Here is an 18,610-nt window from a genome sequence, read left to right as displayed (position 1 = left end):
TAACACAGGTGTTCATACATGGTCTAACAGTAAAGCTGCCACGACTTCTGGAGTTTTTAATGAATAATTTATTGAAGAATCAAGAGAATTTTTCCTCATTGGTTTTAAAGTACAACTTTCCAGAACGAATTTATAGTATTTTAAATAGCTTAAGTGTTTTTAACACTTCTCAGTATTAAAAAAACTTTGTTAAGATCTTCCAGTTTCCTATCGATACCTGTTCAATAAACCTAAGTATCTCAGGAAAGGGGATAATTTATTAGTTATTTTTACTGGAAAAAAAGTCTCTGAGGAGCAACGAGTGCGTCACCCACCCGCACGAGGGCTACCCAAGCCCGCCCGCCGCCCCGCTCTGCGCGGCGCTGGTGGGGGGGTGACACGGACGCCCCCACTCCAAATGCGGTCTAGGTCTGCTGCGGGGCGGCCGAGGAGGCGGCCACCCCCGGCTGTGGCTCGGGGGGAACCTCAAGGGCTGTTTTGCCGGTCATTTCAGACCTCGTTCTCCTCAGAATACCCGACCAAAGGGAACCGAACGCCGCGCGGCTGGCGGAACCCCGAGAGGCGGCCGCGCGCCTCACCGGTCTGCGGGCAAGGACGGACACCTGCTGCCAGCCTCGCTCTGCGAAACCGCGCGGGGAGGGGCTGCTCGCCTCCGGGCTGGCTCGCGCGGCGCCGTGCCGTGCCGTGCCGTGCCGGCGGGTCACCGGTCACCACAGGCCACCGGTCACCGCCCACTCGCAGGGTGCCCCGCTGCCCCGCCGATCCGTGACCGCGCGCAGCCCACCTCTCGCGATAATTCTCTGACGCGGATGCTCGTAACGGCCGCAACCTGCCAGTCGCTGTTTACGGCGGCGTAGCCAATGGGAAGGCGGGGCGCTCGGGCGGGGCTGCGCAGCCCGGCCAATGGGCGGGAGGGGCGGTGCGTTTAAACGGGGCGGGAGGGGAGCCGCTTCTCTGGTGTGTTTGCGGTGGTCGCGCCGTCATGCCCGGCCATCCCGGCGACTACGAGGTGCTGCTCACCATCGGCGCCGGCTCCTACGGCAAGTGCCGCAAGGTGCGCCGCAAGGCTGACGGCAAGGTGAGAGGTAACGGCGGCGGCCTGGACTGCGGCGGGGGCTGAGGCACCGCTCTGTTAGTTGCGCCTCCTGGTAACGTGCCGTTGCTGTCGGTTTCGGCTGGGTGCTGGCGGCTGTCCAAGATAAGCGAATGGCTCTGAAAGCCCCCCTTCCCTTCGCCCCTGCAGAGCTCTGCCTAGTGCGTAAGTCACTCCCTAAAGCTTTTTTTTTTTTTTCCCCTAGATCTTGGTATGGAAGGAGCTTGACTATGGCTCGATGACGGAGGCAGAGAAGCAAATGCTTGTTTCGGAAGTGAATTTGCTTCGTGAGCTGAGACATCCGAATATTGTCCGGTATTATGATCGGATCATTGACAGAAGCAGCACAACCCTGTACATCGTGATGGAGTACTGCGATGGGGGTGACCTGGCTAGCTTAATTGCAAGGTGCACAAGAGAAAGGCATGTGAAACCCATTTGTGGCAATTTTGCAGTATCTAGCATGTGTCTTGACAATCAAAAGAAACAGCTCAAAGTGAAATGTGCCTCTCTTTAATAACTTCTGAACAGCTTTGTCTCTCATCCTTCAGCCCAACACTCTCCCAAAATGTGAAAGGGTTGCACAAAATTACAGCGCCAGTGGGAATTGTGCTAATGAATGCATGAACTGTTTGGATGGTTATGTCCAAATAGTAAAAAAATCCAAAGCCCTCTTATGAAGCTGTTGAAGGGTTTCTGGAATCCATGCTGTGCATGGCTTTGAAAACGTAAAACAGCTGTTGCAGATAGGTAGCTTGATCTGTGGGTTCTTCTGGCTGGCCTGTCAGTAAAACCACTTGTACCCTATTTTTTGTTAGAACACCAAAATATGTGAAAGGGAAAAGTGGTTTAGAACACGATATTAAAAACTACTTTGTGTGCCTGCATATAAAGCTTGTGGAGACATCAAATGGTAAGAATTGGTCTAATTTTACACTTAGCAGCCTACATATTAAGTATAACATTGGTTTTCATGTGCTTAGGTTAAATAAGTTCTCCTCAGGCACCATGTGTTGCTTTGTGAGAATAGTCTAAAATGGTACTGCAGCTTCCCCCAGATACACAACTATTTTCATTTTAGGAGGGCTATATTAAAAGTTAGTGCCATCTTGGCTCTATTGTTGTTGTACATTGCTTTTAACAGTTTTAGAAGCAGCTGACAAGATACTGTTATTGTAAGTGATCAAGGGGGCAGATCTCATCACAAAAGCATTAGTGGTTGTTTGTATTATAAGTGATGGACATGCTACATATTTGTTAAACCTTTTGGAGGAGGAAAGGAATATTACAGGTATTTTGCAACAAAAGTCTAGATATCTTCCAATGTATTTGATTTTTTTAAAAAAATTCCATTTTAAAAATAGTATATGTAGATGCATGTTGCTATTAGCTTTCCGTAAAGGTGCTGGGGTTGATTCAGTGATGTCTTATAGCAGTATAGTGTTAAAAAAAGTTAGAGCTGAGAGTGGCAGCAACTACTTAAACTGATGTAGACTCAGAGAATACCTTTGTTAAAGTATGTGCTCATCTTTCAGGCATTACTTGGAAGAAAGCTTTGTTCTCCGAGTATTGACTCAGTTGACACTGGCCTTGAAGGAGTGTCACAGACGGAGTGATGGTGGAGTCACTGTGCATCGTGACCTAAAACCAGCAAATGTCTTTCTAGACAGCAAGCAGAATGTGAAACTTGGAGACTTTGGACTGGCTAGAATATTGCACCATGACACTAGCTTTGCCAAAACGTTTGTTGGAACGCCGTATTATATGTCTCCAGTAAGACCTTCATTCTGTGCCTTACCTTCCCTCTTGTCCCTCCCAGATCTGGTTTCTGCAGTATTGGTCTTGGAGCCCATGAATGTCTGGGAGGTTTTAATGAAGAGTTACTAGTCTTAAATACAGATGTCTTTTTTCATAGAATGTATATGTTCTAGACACAAGACCATTTTGCAGTTATTTTCATCTCCTTTCTTCCTCAACTATCACTGCCTTCTAATTAAGGTTGTTCTTCACTCTAAGTTTTGATATGCTCTTGGAATATTAGAGATGTAAACTAGTTATGTTGGAGTATCTTGTACCTGAAAAGGAATAGGGAAGCCAGAGCACTTTTATGTTTCATAGTGTTAAGGTAAAGAGCTTATTAAACTACCTCTTGAAGGTAGGATTTTAATTTGTAGTGAAAATAAGCAAGAATGAGTTATTTCCCTGATATGGCGCATTTTGTGTGGGAAAGATTTATGTTGACTGAAATCTGGAGTTGTATCAACTGAAAATTGGTGCAACACTTCAGTATTCTACAGTGTAGTACTCTGTAACTTGTTAAAATCCTGCTAGTAAGAGTAGCTGTGGAGGTTAATTAAGACAAACTCTTAATAGTAACCCCAGTAAGTAATGGCTTAATTCAGGTTTGAACAGTAGCTGATTATCCTGCAATAGTAGAACAATGTCTTTGTTAATAAACTTGAGTTGTTCTATTTCTTTAGGAACAAATGAACCACATGTCATACAATGAAAAATCTGACATCTGGTCTCTAGGATGTCTCCTGTATGAATTATGTGCTCTCTCGTAAGTATAGTGGTGTAGTAATGAATGTGGGAACATAACTGTTAATGCATTTATGATTAAATTTTGCACAGATGAAAGCTTAAAGGTTTCAGAGATTAGTCCTGGATTTTTATTTTTGTATTGGTCTTGACATTAGGTAGTCAAAACAAACCTTCAGTTGCAGCTTTTACTTAGTCTGGTACTTTTTAAATGAAAATAAGTCCTCTAAAACTAGTGAGAGATTCCAAGAAAAATGTTCTTCTTCAGGCCTCCGTTTAGAGCTTACAACCAAAAGGAGTTGGCAGAAAAGATAAGGGAAGGGAAGTTCAGGCGAATACCATATCGTTACTCAGAGCAGTTGAATGAACTTCTCAAAGAGATGCTAAATGTAAAGGTAAGAATCAATTACTAATTTTTCCACCTGTAATTTGAACTAGTACTGAAATACTAGTTTTCCTTCTCAATTATGAAACAAACTGATCTGAAATAGTGGTTGCTATCACCTTGTCACTGGCCATATCACTTGTAGGTGAAGGAGGGAGGAATTGTGCTTTGAGTCCCTTAACACTTGAGCTGCTGCCTTTGTTTATGCCAGGTTCACAGGATGAAAAAAAGGATGTCTCAATATTGGCTTGTACAGAATTTCCTAACAGCATGTGTAACAAGGTCTTATAACTTCAAGGTTAAAATGGTTCTGGTGTGTTTAGAAGCTGGAAGGGGTTGTTTTCGTTTTGGATTTTGCTTTATATGGCTCGTGTATAGCTCTTCCCCTCCCCCCCTCCTCATTGCTTGCATGGGGTGTTGAAGAGTATTGCATGGGACAACAAAGCTGTAACAACCCAAGTCTCGAACAGGTACGGATCCTTTAGTAATCAAGTCACTATGGTAGAGATGCAGAGTGTTAGCTCCAGAACCTGCTGACAATTGCCTCTGTAGGCTCACCACCCCATTCTGGCTCTGAAAGTGGGTGCCTGGGCTAGGAGAGCCAGGCTTGCAGCTTCTGGAGCTGAAGGCTGGTAACAGTCTCCCCCCTCAGCTTTTTGCCACCTGGTCGCGCTACTCCTTAACTCAATTTTTCTCCAACTTTTCCTTCACTGTGTAGCACCTCTGCTGGCTCCCATGTGAGGTGGGTCTTGCCTGGGAATCCCTGGCCTTAAGGTTTCTTGGTTACAGATGGAACCTGTTGGTAATGTCTTTCCTCTAGGATTATTGCCGACCTTCTGTTGAAGATATTCTGCAGCACCCCTTGATAGCAGACTTGGTGACAGAAGAACAAAGACAAAATTCTGATAAAAGAGGCCAGAAATCGTGGGAGCCAGAAAGACTGCAGCATTCAGATGCTGCAGTGAATGAACTGAAACGGAAGGAACAACAATTACAGGAGCGAGAACAAGCCATTAAAGAGAGAGAGCAACGTTTGGAGCGTATGATATTCCACTTTGGGAAAGGGGTGGCAATAGGATTATGATTCAAAAGAATAAGTGCAGTGGAAGGGAAGGTAGACAATTTTCAAAACCCTCACTTTAATGCACCAGGATAGTGGTGAATGCATTTCTGCATTCACCACTATAATTCTGTCTAAATACTGAAAGAAGAATGCTTGGGCTTACCCATCTATACTAGTTCTTGTTTTAAGTTACTAAGATATAATTGGCAGCTTGGGTATAGAAGTCTGGTTTAAGAAGGTTATTAAACATGAGTGGCAATTAGGAAAGTGTACAGAAAAATAGGGCTTGAATATATTCTGCACTGTGCAGTGTAGATTGCTTTTCACCTACTCCATCTAAATTAACATTAGCTATACTAACGTGTAACCTAAGGTGAGCCTGATGTTGGAGCAATGTATACTTGAGTAAACTGCTTTTATAGAAGCTGCACCCTACAGGTAGATTGCCTGTGAAACTGTATAGATGGCTGGTCCTCAGGTGTTGGGATTTCCTGCCTGCATAAAATACCTCTTTGCATATGCAGTAAGGCTTTGTAATACAGATTTTAATCATGTTTTCTGAGCCTGAATAACAGCTGCTGCTGCTGCAAACAGGGTGTTTAGTCATAGCTGAATTATAGTATCTGGTATCTAACTCATGGCATACATGATACCAGATCTAAATAAATACTTAACTTGCAGAATAGAAAGCTGCTATAGCTTCATCGTTGCAGATATGGCAGAGTTTGCTCTGCCAGGGGGCAAGCCTGCCTGGCATTTGAGTACTTGTCCAGTGCTTTATCAGTGCATTGATAAAAGTGTATCTACACAGCAGTTATTTTGCTTTGGTTAGAGCCACAGAAACAGAAATATGGGTGCATCAGACAGGCTATTACTGCTGTCTTTTTCTGAAAAAAAAATCCATCATGCACAATCACTCGAACTTTAACATTCATGTTTTAACACTGCATACGACCATATTTCTAATTCCAGAGAGAGAACGGGAACTCTGTGTTCGAGAGAGACTGGCAGAGGACAAACTTGCTAGGTACCTTACTAACCTGTAATTGCCTAGATTAGAAACATTATAATCTTACAACAAAAAGCTTAAATGTCTCTCTTCAAAACAGAGCTGAAAACTTGATGAGGAACTACAATCTCTACAAACAGCAGAGGACATTAGCTTGCGCAGATGGTCCAGGTATGAAAATACACAAGAAGCCACTTGCACTCATAAATATGGGCTGGTATGATCAGAAGAATGCCCCTGATACTTGGCATGCTGTACCTAGTCCCATTGTAGTGATACAAACCCCAATTATCTGTGTGGTTGGGAAGAGACTTCTGATTTTCTACTTTGCAAAAAGACTTATGATTGAGCATCATTCATTACACGTGACCACTGTCAGCACTGCAGTCTTGTGCTGTTTTGAAAATTAGGTTCTTGTGGTAAGCTAATGGAAGTGCTGACTTGTAACCCAAACTTTCCCAAGCTGTACTTATTTTACTGGTGGATGTCTTTTAATAGACCTTTGATTTAGTTAATTTTCATAAGATTGCACTTGTCTAATCATTTCAACTGTGGAGTTCAACTTCCAAAAACTTCAAGGTGGGCAATAATTGTTGCAAGAGACCCAGCTGTGATTGGTGCATCATGTAAGCTCTGAAGAATAGAAACTTCTATTATCATATTCCAGTTTAACTCACTGGAAAAAAAAAGCAGCTTTGAAAATGTGCTCTAAAGCTTTCTGACTACCTGTAGTCTGATCTGTTTCACAGTAGTTATTACCCCATAAGTATTTGACCCTTACTTTGGCCTTGATTGTTCAGTCCTTACTACCATAAAAAGTAGTATCGTCTGTTCATTGAACCAGTCTTTAATAGTAAAAATGATTCAAGTATCTAAATGCATTTTGAAATACTGGTGGAATTTTAAATGGCTGGGCCCCAAGTAGTACTCTACAACAAAGACATGTGAACACACTTTAACATGCAGAAGCACTCTCTCCATTTAGTGTTGCTCAGATAAAGCAAGATAAGCATGTCACTGCCTCTAACACAAATAAAATGAAGTTTCATTTTTGTTTTTCAAGAAGTGCCTACACAGCAGGGAAGAACACAAGTAAAATGCCACCAGAAGTTAGTGGTACTTGAGATTTCTACCATTTCTCTCAATTTTGAGAATTCCACCTGTCTTTCAATATCTTGTCTGACTTTACTACATTAAAGAGTATAAAATTAAGAATAAAGTTGCTTTGGCTGCCTGATGTTGCCTCTAGCACTGGATGACTGAGGGTAAATGAGCTTCAGCATTTGCTTCTGTTCTTTTCTGCATCTCCCACCCTTTTACATGACATTTTGATCTTAACAGGGGTATTAATTTTTGAAGATGGGCAAAACCACTTTGAGTACTAAATACCTCAAGACAGACAATTCAGAAAAGTGAATATAGCTATTACAAGAGTGACCAAATCTTGCAATAGTTGTAGATCACTTAAACATTTGTCATAATGTTCGCTACTCTTCAAATTCATTCCACAGTACTCTTGTAATACTATTTCTAAAATTCTCCCTGAACTGGTATGAATAGACTAAGTATTTATCAAGATTAACAAGATTGCTTCTGTTATCTTCAGTTACTTTAACATGACTGTCTTTCACAACTGGATTGCATCTTGCCCATCCTAGACCCCTAATTTCTCCCCAAAGTCAGTTGTGTGGTTCTCTTCACAGTAAAATGGAATAACAAAAATCCTGGTTTCTGGAACAGTATCCTAGACAATACCCAATTTTTGCAGGTATTTTCTGGTTCTTAGGGAGGGATTTAATGTTAAAACAAATATAGCTTACTGACAATAAACTACAAAATGCTGAAACATTCACTAGTCCCTTCAGTTTGGTCCTTCTCACTTTTATATGCTTATTGCATCTTTGCTCTAGCCTGATGAATTGAAAATGAAGGCTTCAGCAGAGTTATGATTAAGACAGTTAGACCTTTGATAAGGTCTTTTTTTTTTTTTTTCCCCTGAGTTGAGTCTTGTGAAGTTGGCTCTTCTGAGAGACAAGTCATCTGTTTGTTGTTGTTTTTTTTAATGGTAGTCCTTGTGCCCTATGTCATTAAAACCAAAACAAACTAAGTGTCTTTTGATTGTAGCAGTTCCATACAGCTAAAGCATAGCTATACAATGAAAATTCCTGCCTTGGAGGCTGCAGTGAAAGTAAATTACTAATTGTTAATGCACCTAAACTCATTATTCATCAAATCAGAGCCTAGTTTGTACCCAATTGAATTAATACAAGGATAGAGTTGGAATAATGTGGGTAGTGTAGAAAGACCACTGGACAGGTTGGGTTTACCCCTGCTATGAAGAAATGACAAGGTTTTTCAGTAGCCGAGTGCCTAATACTCCGTTTCCTTTTCTTTTTTGGAACTGGATTATGTTACTGTCCTGTCCTTCAGAAGAAACTCCATGTCTTTTGTTCTTACGTCAACTAATATTTCCTTAGGTGCTGGGAGGTACACCCTAGAAATGACAATGGCATATATCCTTTTACCACAATTATTTAAAAGCTCTGTTTTCAATTTTCCCTCCAAAAATGGAAAAGAACTGAAATGCATTTAATTAGATTTAATTAGATTACTTCAAGTAGGTAGCAAAATGGGTCACAGGGTTAAAAGACACAAGCTGAGCACTAAATGCTGGAAGATGCACTAATTCAGTACGTACTTTTTGTTTTCTTAAGGTAATGCACTCCTGCTCCCCTTTTCTACAACCAAGAAGAAAGTACACTTTGATGGAAGTGAAAAGAATGCTGTGTCTCCTGTTAATTTGGAAAACTATCCCCTTTCCAAAGGGAAATGCTCTGATCTCAAAAAACGTCTCTATGCTGCAAATCTACGGGCTCAAGCACTGTCTGAACTGGAAAAGAACTATCAACTAAAGAGCAGACAAATCTTGGGAATGCGCTGAAACTGTAACAGATGTACAGTATTTAACTTTTTAGAGTTGATTAAATGTATAGGAAGATAATTGTGCCTCCCACATTTAAGCTAGAACCTACTGAAAACATATTTTAACAGTTGTTATACAAAATCTTAGTCTATGGTATGTAGTCTATGATGAGGCCATAAGAGATCATATTATCAAAACAGGTAGTTTCAATACCAAATCAAACAAGCTGAATGAATTGTATTCTAGAAAAAAACACTTTGGTCCTCCTTCTGTTTACCATCCATTCATTATTCTTTTGAAAATATAAAGAATGAATATTGTAAAAACAGATTTTTTAAAATCTGGTGTGAAAAACTTTTCAGATTAAAAACTTACAGAGGTTCAGAATCTGTAGGTTAAAATGATGCTGTATGTAATGTACAGTACTTGATAAAAGTATTGATATTTTGTATATGTGGAAAAACAGTGGTCTTTTGTCTGCACTTGTAAATATTTTTTAAGTATCAAAAGAGCAAAAAGAGATTTTATGCTATCTCTTTCTACTAACCTAGGTGGCCCATCAAAGCAAGCTACTTTTAGCTTAATGTCTTTGACTAATGAGTGGGATGGGTCAGCTTAGTATGATTGATGAGTTTACAGTTCTTTCTGCCTGGGCAGCTGAACGGCTTGTCCATCAGCTCCTGAAAGGCCTGCTTCAGAACATAGCATTTGAACTAACACCTTCTTTGGTTTGCCTTGAAACTGTGTTATAAATTGATCTCCTGAGACTGCTGTCCTGGATGGGACATCATCCAGGGTATTAGCACCTGTGTTGGGGAGGGGCAATTGTACTTTGAATAGCAAATCCTTATTTTCTAGAAGCTTATGAGATGTCTCCATCTTTTCCTTCACAATTCTCTGCCAGAGTAGGAGTTGCTCACTTAAGGTGGTCTAAGTTTCATGAACTAACTCAGATTCATAAATTTTAAAAAATCCTTTGAAACTGTAATGTCTGACATATATAAAGATTTTCTGTCTCTGGGTTGAAATGCCATAAAACATATACTTTCAGAAAATAGCTAATTTTCAAAACATCAGTTTCCTTATTGGGCCATGAATCTTATCTCAGGAGGTATTCTAGATGGTTTTTACTCAAAAAAAGATAATCTTATTTGAAACATCAATTTAATTTGGCATATTTGCTGATAGACAAGTACTTGTGTTGCCAAACATAAGTTGTGCTCTAACAGATTCTTAACCACCCAGCGGAGCTTATCATATTTGTTTGCATAGTGGTTACTGTTTTCACCATAGCCTTTGCTTAAAAGATTTAGAATACGACCATTTGGTTTGCTAGTCTAAAACTACCACTATTCTGGTAGTCACTACCCAGCGCTCAGTGTGGTCAGAAGTGTCTTGTCGGTATGCACAGCCAAAGTGTCTGTGACACACTGATCAGTGCAGCTTTCCTGCTGCACTCTTTCATATTGTTTAAGATTCTCACACGTATTTGGAGGGTGAATCCCTGCTCTCTCACCATGTTTGCATATTCCGATTTTTCTGTTCTGTGCCACAACAAGATGATCTGGCATGCAGCCCTCCTGGCCTTCATGTGGATCCTTACTGTATAGCCCATAACCTAGCAAAGAGTAGAATATGCAGTAGTGTTAATCTAACCTGAGCGAATATACAGGATGCAGTAATTTTGTATGCTTTGTCATCTGCAAAATGCAGGTACAATTAGTGAAAGGACGAAACTAAACAACCAAGAAAATAAATTAGTAATTACTGATTCAGGAAAGGCTGTATTGTGAATTGGCTGGTGTTTGCAAATGCTTTGCTTTTCACAAGACCAAACTAAGAAAATGGCTTGAGAGTATTTTTTTTCTTTTTTTTTTTCTTTCTTGGAACATGTAGATGCAACAAATAATTTCTGCATTTAAAAGTAAAATACCTTCAAGACCAATGCCTGCAGCTTTCCTTTAATTTTCTACTGACCTCAAGATGGCACTGTTGCCCTGTAATTGTTGGGAATTTATTGAGATATTCATACAAAATTTATGATCTGATTTAAATATATTTTTACATGTTTTGTTTCAGAAAATCAGAAGTGTGTTGCTGCAAGATGCTGATTTTCTTAGGCTATAGGTGCTTTAACACTTGCTGGTGCAATTAATTGTAGTTATCTCTGATTTGCCATTTTGCATCTCTTATGCATGTTTTATAAAAATGGTTGAATCAAAGTCTTAGTTAACAATTACACTATTATAAATAAGAAATGTTATGGAGAGTGCAAACTCTCCAATGACAATGGTAGTAAGAAATGAAAACAGCTTAAGTTACAGTTGTAGCATTGAGCTGTTTAAGCTGTTCTACTCACAATGTCTTCTTGAAGTATTAGCATTCTAATATGATAAATGCAGCATCTCTCAAAGTTTTTGAAATAAGAACTTCCTACTGGTATGTGTCAAACATAGGGAAAGGCATCCTGGGGATGGTCTTCATTCTCTCTTGGGATTTTTGCTTTGGAATCCTGAAATTCACATTTTCCTACAAAGGCATAATTGTTTTTCCCAGAGCATGCGTGTAGTATTGGAATCGCATTCAGGATGTCAGTTTCAAATATATTCAGGAAAATAAATAGACCATTTACAGGAATAGTGACTGTTTATGGAGTACTTGCAAAACATTGCCATTATGTGGATGGGTGTACTTGTCTCTTAAAAGCGAAGGTGAAGTGAAATTGTACATATGTATACAGTACAGCTTAAGCCTTATAAGATGATAATAATGGTGTACACTGTTGAATGTTGTGAGGTAAATTAATTGATGTTTAATATCAGTATCTGGAATTTTAATAATATGTATAGTTACAGAAGTTATATATGCACAGAACATAATTTAGCCCAAGGATAGACTGGAGGGGAAGTTGCATCACCCATGGACCAGATCCCTGATTTCAGCTTTCATGTGTGACCTTCATCCAGACCCTGTCCTGGGCCTTAGGTTCCAATCTGTAACAGGTTCATCACAGGCCTTCTGCACTTTGGGCAGATTTTGTGCGGCGGTGGCACAATCACTTTGGTCTCTGGGCAGCTGTGCATATACTAGGGAATGGAATTTACTGGGAAATAGCGGTAAGTTACCAAATTTATTCAATTATTAGCCTAGTCAACTGTCCCGTCTGCAGCCAGTTGACCAGGCCATTCCATGTAACTACAGCACTTAAACGGCATGAAAGTGCTGGCTAGCTGGGCAGATAAAATGCCTAAAGAAAATCAGTCTCAAATATAGTGGACCATCAAGCTTCTTCCTAAACATAAATATCAATAGGTCGTTTAACCTCTACTATATCATTGAACAGGTGGAGACAGAAATCCCTCCAGAACAAATATAAAATATTTTATAGGGAATTTCACATTTTTGCCTTTACTGTCAGTGAGTAACCCAGGAGGAAGCTATCTGGTCCTAATAGTGGCACAAGCTGGTTCACAGGCGCTCACTGAAAGAATCAATCTCCTGCAGTTTCCTGCAGGTACAAGAAACAGTGCAGAGCAGAAGCTCCCTGCTATTACTCTTGTCTTCACCCAAAAAAGAGATTGCTCCTCACATATGCTGCATGTCATCCTAGCCCCTGCATGTACCTCATTGCTGTGCTAATAAAGTCCATTTCCTGGTAAGCAATGCTTCCAGCATTCCTAGCCCAAAATACAGCTCGACCCAGTAATGACACAGTGACTGCCTTTGGGCCATGTCTTTGTCTTATTCTTCCCTTGTGTAACTTGTGTGAAGCCAGAGGAATCCTAGTATCTATAAAGCTGGTGTATTGGGCATAGAAGCTGAAGCCTGCACTGGGAGCCTGCTTAATAGCCATTCTAGCACCGTGGAAGACTGTGGCCTAATTAAGGCTACACAGAGTATAATCCACATCAGGTATTAGAAGTGAGTTTTATTTATTTATTTACCTTAAAAGTTAGCTGAAAGTTAAATATTAATCTTTACAACTTTAAAAAGCTCCACAGACTGATAGGGTAACGCCACATATTGATAACAGTATGATAACAAACTGCTTTTCCATTTAATCTTGCTTTCAGCCAGATCAGCAATACTGAGAAGTTACTACACTTGAGGCAACAGCGCCTTTATGTGACGTATTATTTTGAAGGCAAAGTGCACTTCTGAGGCTCAGCTGCCATGAAAGGATGAAGCTTTGTTGGAAAAAAAATCCTTTGTATTCTACAAAATGGATTCATGCTAGAGTTTTATGATATGAAGGGAGAAGAAAGGTTACACAGATATCTAGAATTAGCTAGCTCTAGATAGTCTTTATTTTCCAACATAGGCACTTTCTGGGTAAGAAAACATATTTATGAAAACTTTTGGCTTAATTAACTTTCATATTTGACTGGTTTAATTTTTGACTAATGGATGATGCTTGTTTCTGGGCTACCTCGTTTGAGCAGAGGTAATTTATGGGCCCAGTTACTACTGCATTGTTCTCTACTATAAATATATTATTGGTCTCAATGCATTTCGTCTGCTTCCTCGGCAACTGAAAGTCTGACTTGGACATGACACGCAGCGAGTAATAACCAACAATGCAGCTTCCACTATCAACTGTCACATGTAGTTTTTTGTGGTAAAATTAATGCAACATGCAGATTTATGAGGAATATGGCAGTTACTCAGCAGGTGCTTGAATACTTGGCTAGAGCTAGTAATTTTTTTCCCATTATTCATACTAATCTGAAAAACTTTTTTATTTCCAAAGATAGCTGCTAAATACTTTTTTACTATTTAGTCAGCTCTTTTAGCAGGTCCTGCTCTTGTAAGGTCAGCAGAAGCAAGCTTATGCATAATACAAATTTTGCACATGTTTGTGTCAGTCAAAGTCCCAAGGACACAACTGAAGCCCAGTAAAGCCAATGACAAGCTTTCCTTCAGATTCAGTGAACCCTTGGCTGGACGTCAACTTCATCAGCATTAGATATACTAGGCATTTGTAAATACTTACACTTGTTTGCTATTTGGGGAGGAAGATCATTGCCAAAGGTACAGCAGGAAAAAACAATATATCTTCCTCAACAGAAGTGAAGACAAGCCACTTTAGGCAGAACTCTCAATCTTGGCTTCTACCAAATCGGACCTTCCTTGACAAGAAGTCACATCAATAGCCCTTGGGCAAGCTTGGGTACTGCACAGACCTCTCTGGAGTTGTATGTAGTGTAGGGAACAGTGAATGCTTTTTTTTTCTGCTCATAATGTGTTTTTACTATCCAACTGCAAATAGAAGCAATATTATCTACGTGACCTCTCAGCTCCTCCTAGACCATCAGGGAATACTCCAGTGACCCTAGAGCTGGATGGCTATTTAGGTCATCCAGGAAGTTTAGAAAATCCTTCCTGACAAATGCAAGTGTTAAAGTCACTGACCAACTTGAGAGCTTATTGCCACGTAAAGTCTTCTCTGACTACCACTAATCAATCTTTAGATGCCACTAGGGAAAGATAATATGGACTTTCTGAGACCTGGATGATAACATAAACAAAGCCATCAGGGCAAATGGCAGATCATGACAGATAATGATTTCCTGGGAGGTGAAGCAAATACCTCCTATGGCAATGATCCACGTAATTAGCTTGCACTGGATTATAAGTAATTTGTGGTTGCAACTAAAAGCAGGAGGAAGCATTAGCATTAAAGAAAATGATGTCATCAAGGAAGTATTCAGCTGATTGGGAAAATAACATATTTTTATGAGAATTACTACAGACTTACCTTTAAGGCACATTTTAAATATTTCTCCCCAGGTGAACTGAAAGCTAGGAAAATCTTCTCATCATTGTGCCAGTTTCTAGAGGGACAAGTGTGACCAGAGAACTGCTGCTGTGTGATGTACTCAAAGGGATCTATCTGCCCGTAAGGCAGGCAGGAGCCTCACCCTTTTCAGGTGTAAGATCATTTTTCACAAATTTTAATTCAGTCAGCTTCAGCAATGTGATGGTCACAGGTCAGCAGTGCGATGAATACAGGTAAGCAAACAAGACTATGTCACTAAATCTCTGTGTAAGATGCAAGGAGTAAAATTCCATGCTCTAAATTTCCCACTCTTCTTCAAAGTCAAACTCCTGTCTCAGTGCTTTAGGTGTTAAGATGAAATTGGAGGCTACAGGGGGACCTCACCTCTGTGCAACGCTACATTCAGTAGAGGTCCATGTATTATCGAAAGGGTGTGAAAATATATTTTCTAGTTACGGTATTAAGTAAAGGACTGAAAACTAGACCCTGCATTGCCTAAGTTCAGGGCAGAGCCCTAGCAACCTTGTTTCAGAGGCTGTATGTACAACCACAGTCTTCATTTGTGCGTGGTTTTAACCTCTTTCCCTGTTTCATTTTGCTGTCTCACGTTCTGGCTAAAAGAATCCATGGCAGACTCATCTTGTAACTGCTGCTAATTTGCACTTGCTGCTGGCATGGCTGTGGATGCAAACCAGACAGTTAAACGTTGGCAAGAAGTGGTAAGTTAATCACGGCCTTGGAAGCGTGGTCCTCTGCTTCTGCTCCAGGGAATGAGCTCAAGTGAATGGCAAAGTCCAGCCAGGGAACTCAGCCCTGAGTTCATGCCAGGGAGTAACCATGAGTTTTGTTTTCAAATCTGGCTCTGAGTAACTTCTTACATAAAATCATAGAGCCTGGCTCAAATTGACCAGCTGTTCCAATGGCCACTTGCTTTTTCTAGTGCTGTTTTTTTACCGTTTAGAATCCATCTTCAAAGACATTTTCTGGAAGTGAAATAGCACTTGCTACAGAGGTCAATTCTAAGCTCAGCATTATTGCAATGATTTGCAGTGTTTCCTAGTGGCCTGCCATATCTGCATCGCCTCAGTAGCATGCAAAACTTCCTGTCAGAAATGGAAGTTGTTTCTAAAGGTTTGCTCCAGGCCCTGCCCCCACACCCCTTATCAAGCTGTTTCTCTACAGCTTCAGCTTGGGCAAAGGGCCAACTTTCTCAAAAAAAATATTACCTTTATAAAGTGGGATTGAAGAAATCACTGTGCTGTGGTGAAGCACCCTGAGATCTGTACATGCTGCATAATCCTATTTAACTCTTCATGGCTTTGGAGTTATTAGTGGACATGTAAAGATATACTGTACATAACCAATTGGCATTGGTACAAAGTTGGAGAAAAAGGTGTATGTTTTGCGTGGATTTATTATCATACAAACATGTACTACCACAGATGCTGTAAACTTTAGTCCTAATCCAGTATCCCACAGTACCAGGCTGTGAAAACATATTTTTAGTGATCCTATAGTAAACACACCAATTGTTCTCTTACAGAAAATCAGAAGCATCAACAAGAAAAACACTGAATGAAATAAAATCTTTGCAATGGTAGGGACAGCTTTCAACATATGGAAACACAGAATTGTCTTCTACTCTTCTTTTTAGTAAGCAAACACAAAATAATTAGCCTCTTCCCCCACTTACAGGCTTATTCTCCCTGGTGCCTTGGCCTGGAAGAATGGTAGCTGCTCATTTCTTTAATGCCAGGGGAACTACTTACTTATCATGCTGTAAATCATTCTGTCCTGTTTCAGCCTCAGGAGTGCTGAGAAACAGGCCATGTACTCAGTCTCAGCACCACATGTCCCTAACCACAGGCAACACATTTAAGTCCCCTGATTACCAGTGAGGTCCCTTCTTGCCCTTGGTAAATAATAAATAAGAATAAATGCATGAAAAGAATACTAGACATTTCTCACCCTGGGAGTTATTCTAAGGAAACTCAGGACTTGCATCACCTGGCAGTGAGTGAGGTTTTTAATTTGTTTTGAACATGTAGCTGGTAGAAACAAACCCGTGCTGACATATTGTCTTTGAACAACTATTGGGTCCTTCACAGCACACTAATGCAGACCACTAGGTAAACTGGAAATCTCTGCCCTTCTAATTTTATTAATTAATTTAATATCATCCTTCTGATTGACAGTCCAGTAGCCTGACTTACTTCCTTCACAGGAGAGGAAGTTCACTCTGAATTAACAGAGGGAGGCTGTCTCTATATGTTCTTGGTGCTCTGCTTTCTCACTGAGGTTGCTCAGATTAGTGTCACTCTTGCTTATTTGTGTTAGGAAGTGGTTACTTCTTTGAAAAAGAGGAAGAATAATTTAGGTAATTGTATACAGATTACTGAGGAGGTACCAAATTATAATATTTAATATCTTTTCCCCTTTTTTCATTTTGTCTGAGCTAATCCTCCTTTGGCATGGGAGTGAGAGTGGCTGTTTAAACAACAGTAGTTTATTTACAGCTGCTTGGGGTTTCATTGTCATCTGCCTACGAAGGTAGAAACATTAACCCTAATTCAGCATTGTTGGAAACAAAGGATTTCCATGTAATTGTTTTTGCAAGGTATGTGTTATAAATGAGAATTCTCATTTAGGGCCCATTTCACAATCACTTCTTCCTCTGTGAGTTATGGGGAAATTCTTTTGCAAAATTTGGGCCAAATATAATTAAAAGCCCATTGATCCCTTCAGCTGTTGTTCAGCTAGGTCATCTCTTTGCAGCACATTACTTCTGGATTTTCTCTCATATTGAGCCTCATTAATGTTTTATTTATCTACTTCTGAAACATTCCCAATACCTGGACCTGAGTGATTGTGGCTGCTTTTGCCAGAAGACACTGGCAGGCAGCGCATAGCCAGACTGCAGGGCTAAGATACTGGGGAATGAGGTGGTTTCCCCATGACCTGAAACCTTCCCACCACTGCTGACTAGATTTCAAGAAGACACTACACAGTTTAGGCAGGAGTCCTTGATGTGCAAATCACTGAGTCAGGGTTTAAAGTCATATCAGTGCTACAGTTCCTAATGATCAACCTTTAAGCAACGACTTGAGAACTTGTCCTTGAGGTTATCAGTAGTTTTTTCCTCCATCACCCTTAGAGCATCTGTGAAGGACATGGAATTCCCAGAGACACCTGTCCTTTTTGGCAAAATATATCCCATTATGAATTGTCTTGCTACAAGCTCCAGATAAATGCTGAGCATTCCCCCTGCTGACAAGTCTTTTATGATCCAAGCCTGGGTGACATCAGGATGATAGTGTGGGTGCTCAGCAGCTCTGGAAGACATCTGCCATACATCAGACACTGATGAACTGAGAGGTTTGCAAACAACGGAGGAAAGTTGCTGAAGTATGCAAAGATAGGGGAAGATTATTAGGCTTTGTCATTCGATTGTAAATGCAGGAGGAATCCTGGCCCTGCGGGAGCCATTGATGCTGTTGTGGCCTGGGTTGCGTACAAAGTCCTGCCTTTTTGATTTAGAGTGTTTAGTTATTTCCAAACCTCCTTCCCCACCACCCCTCATTTCTGCTCTCCCTGGGGATGATTCAGTGGAATAAAGCCACATGAGTATAACGCCCATCCAGCAAAAACACTTGAGGACAAGCTTTAAACTGAGCAAGTGTTTTATTACTTCCTGAAGATGAATGTTTTTATAAAGTTATATGCTTATGTCTGTTACAAATAATAAGTCATTTTAGCTAAAGAGAAACCTGTAGAAACTGCTCCCACCATCTAACAATCAAGTGAGGCTGGCAGAAGG

At 40.4% G+C, this 18,610-nt stretch overlaps 1 protein-coding gene across 2 annotated transcripts; it reads left to right on the top strand.

Annotated features, from left to right (window-relative positions):
* Positions 1–920: 920 nt before the first annotated feature.
* NEK2 (NIMA related kinase 2) lies at positions 921–10,959 on the top strand. Of its 2 annotated transcripts, none has more exons than XM_064446179.1 (9): positions 921–1,078; positions 1,299–1,501; positions 2,629–2,866; positions 3,574–3,656; positions 3,903–4,029; positions 4,840–5,059; positions 6,055–6,109; positions 6,192–6,262; positions 8,806–10,959. In XM_064446179.1, exons 1-9 carry the CDS (start codon positions 983–985, stop codon positions 9,030–9,032), a joined length of 1,320 nt encoding a protein of 439 aa, XP_064302249.1. In that variant the 5' UTR covers positions 921–982; the 3' UTR covers positions 9,033–10,959. The 2 variants fall into 2 exon arrangements, with proteins under 2 accessions (XP_064302249.1, XP_064302248.1); XM_064446178.1 differs by having other exon boundaries at positions 1,299–1,516.
* Positions 10,960–18,610: the final 7,651 nt, after the last annotated feature.

Source organism: Phalacrocorax carbo, chromosome 3, assembly GCF_963921805.1.
Source record: "Phalacrocorax carbo chromosome 3, bPhaCar2.1, whole genome shotgun sequence".
NCBI lineage: Eukaryota > Metazoa > Chordata > Aves > Suliformes > Phalacrocoracidae > Phalacrocorax > Phalacrocorax carbo.
The sequence above is the reverse complement of the archived record's forward strand: the minus strand, read 5'-3'. Positions and strand labels throughout refer to the sequence as shown.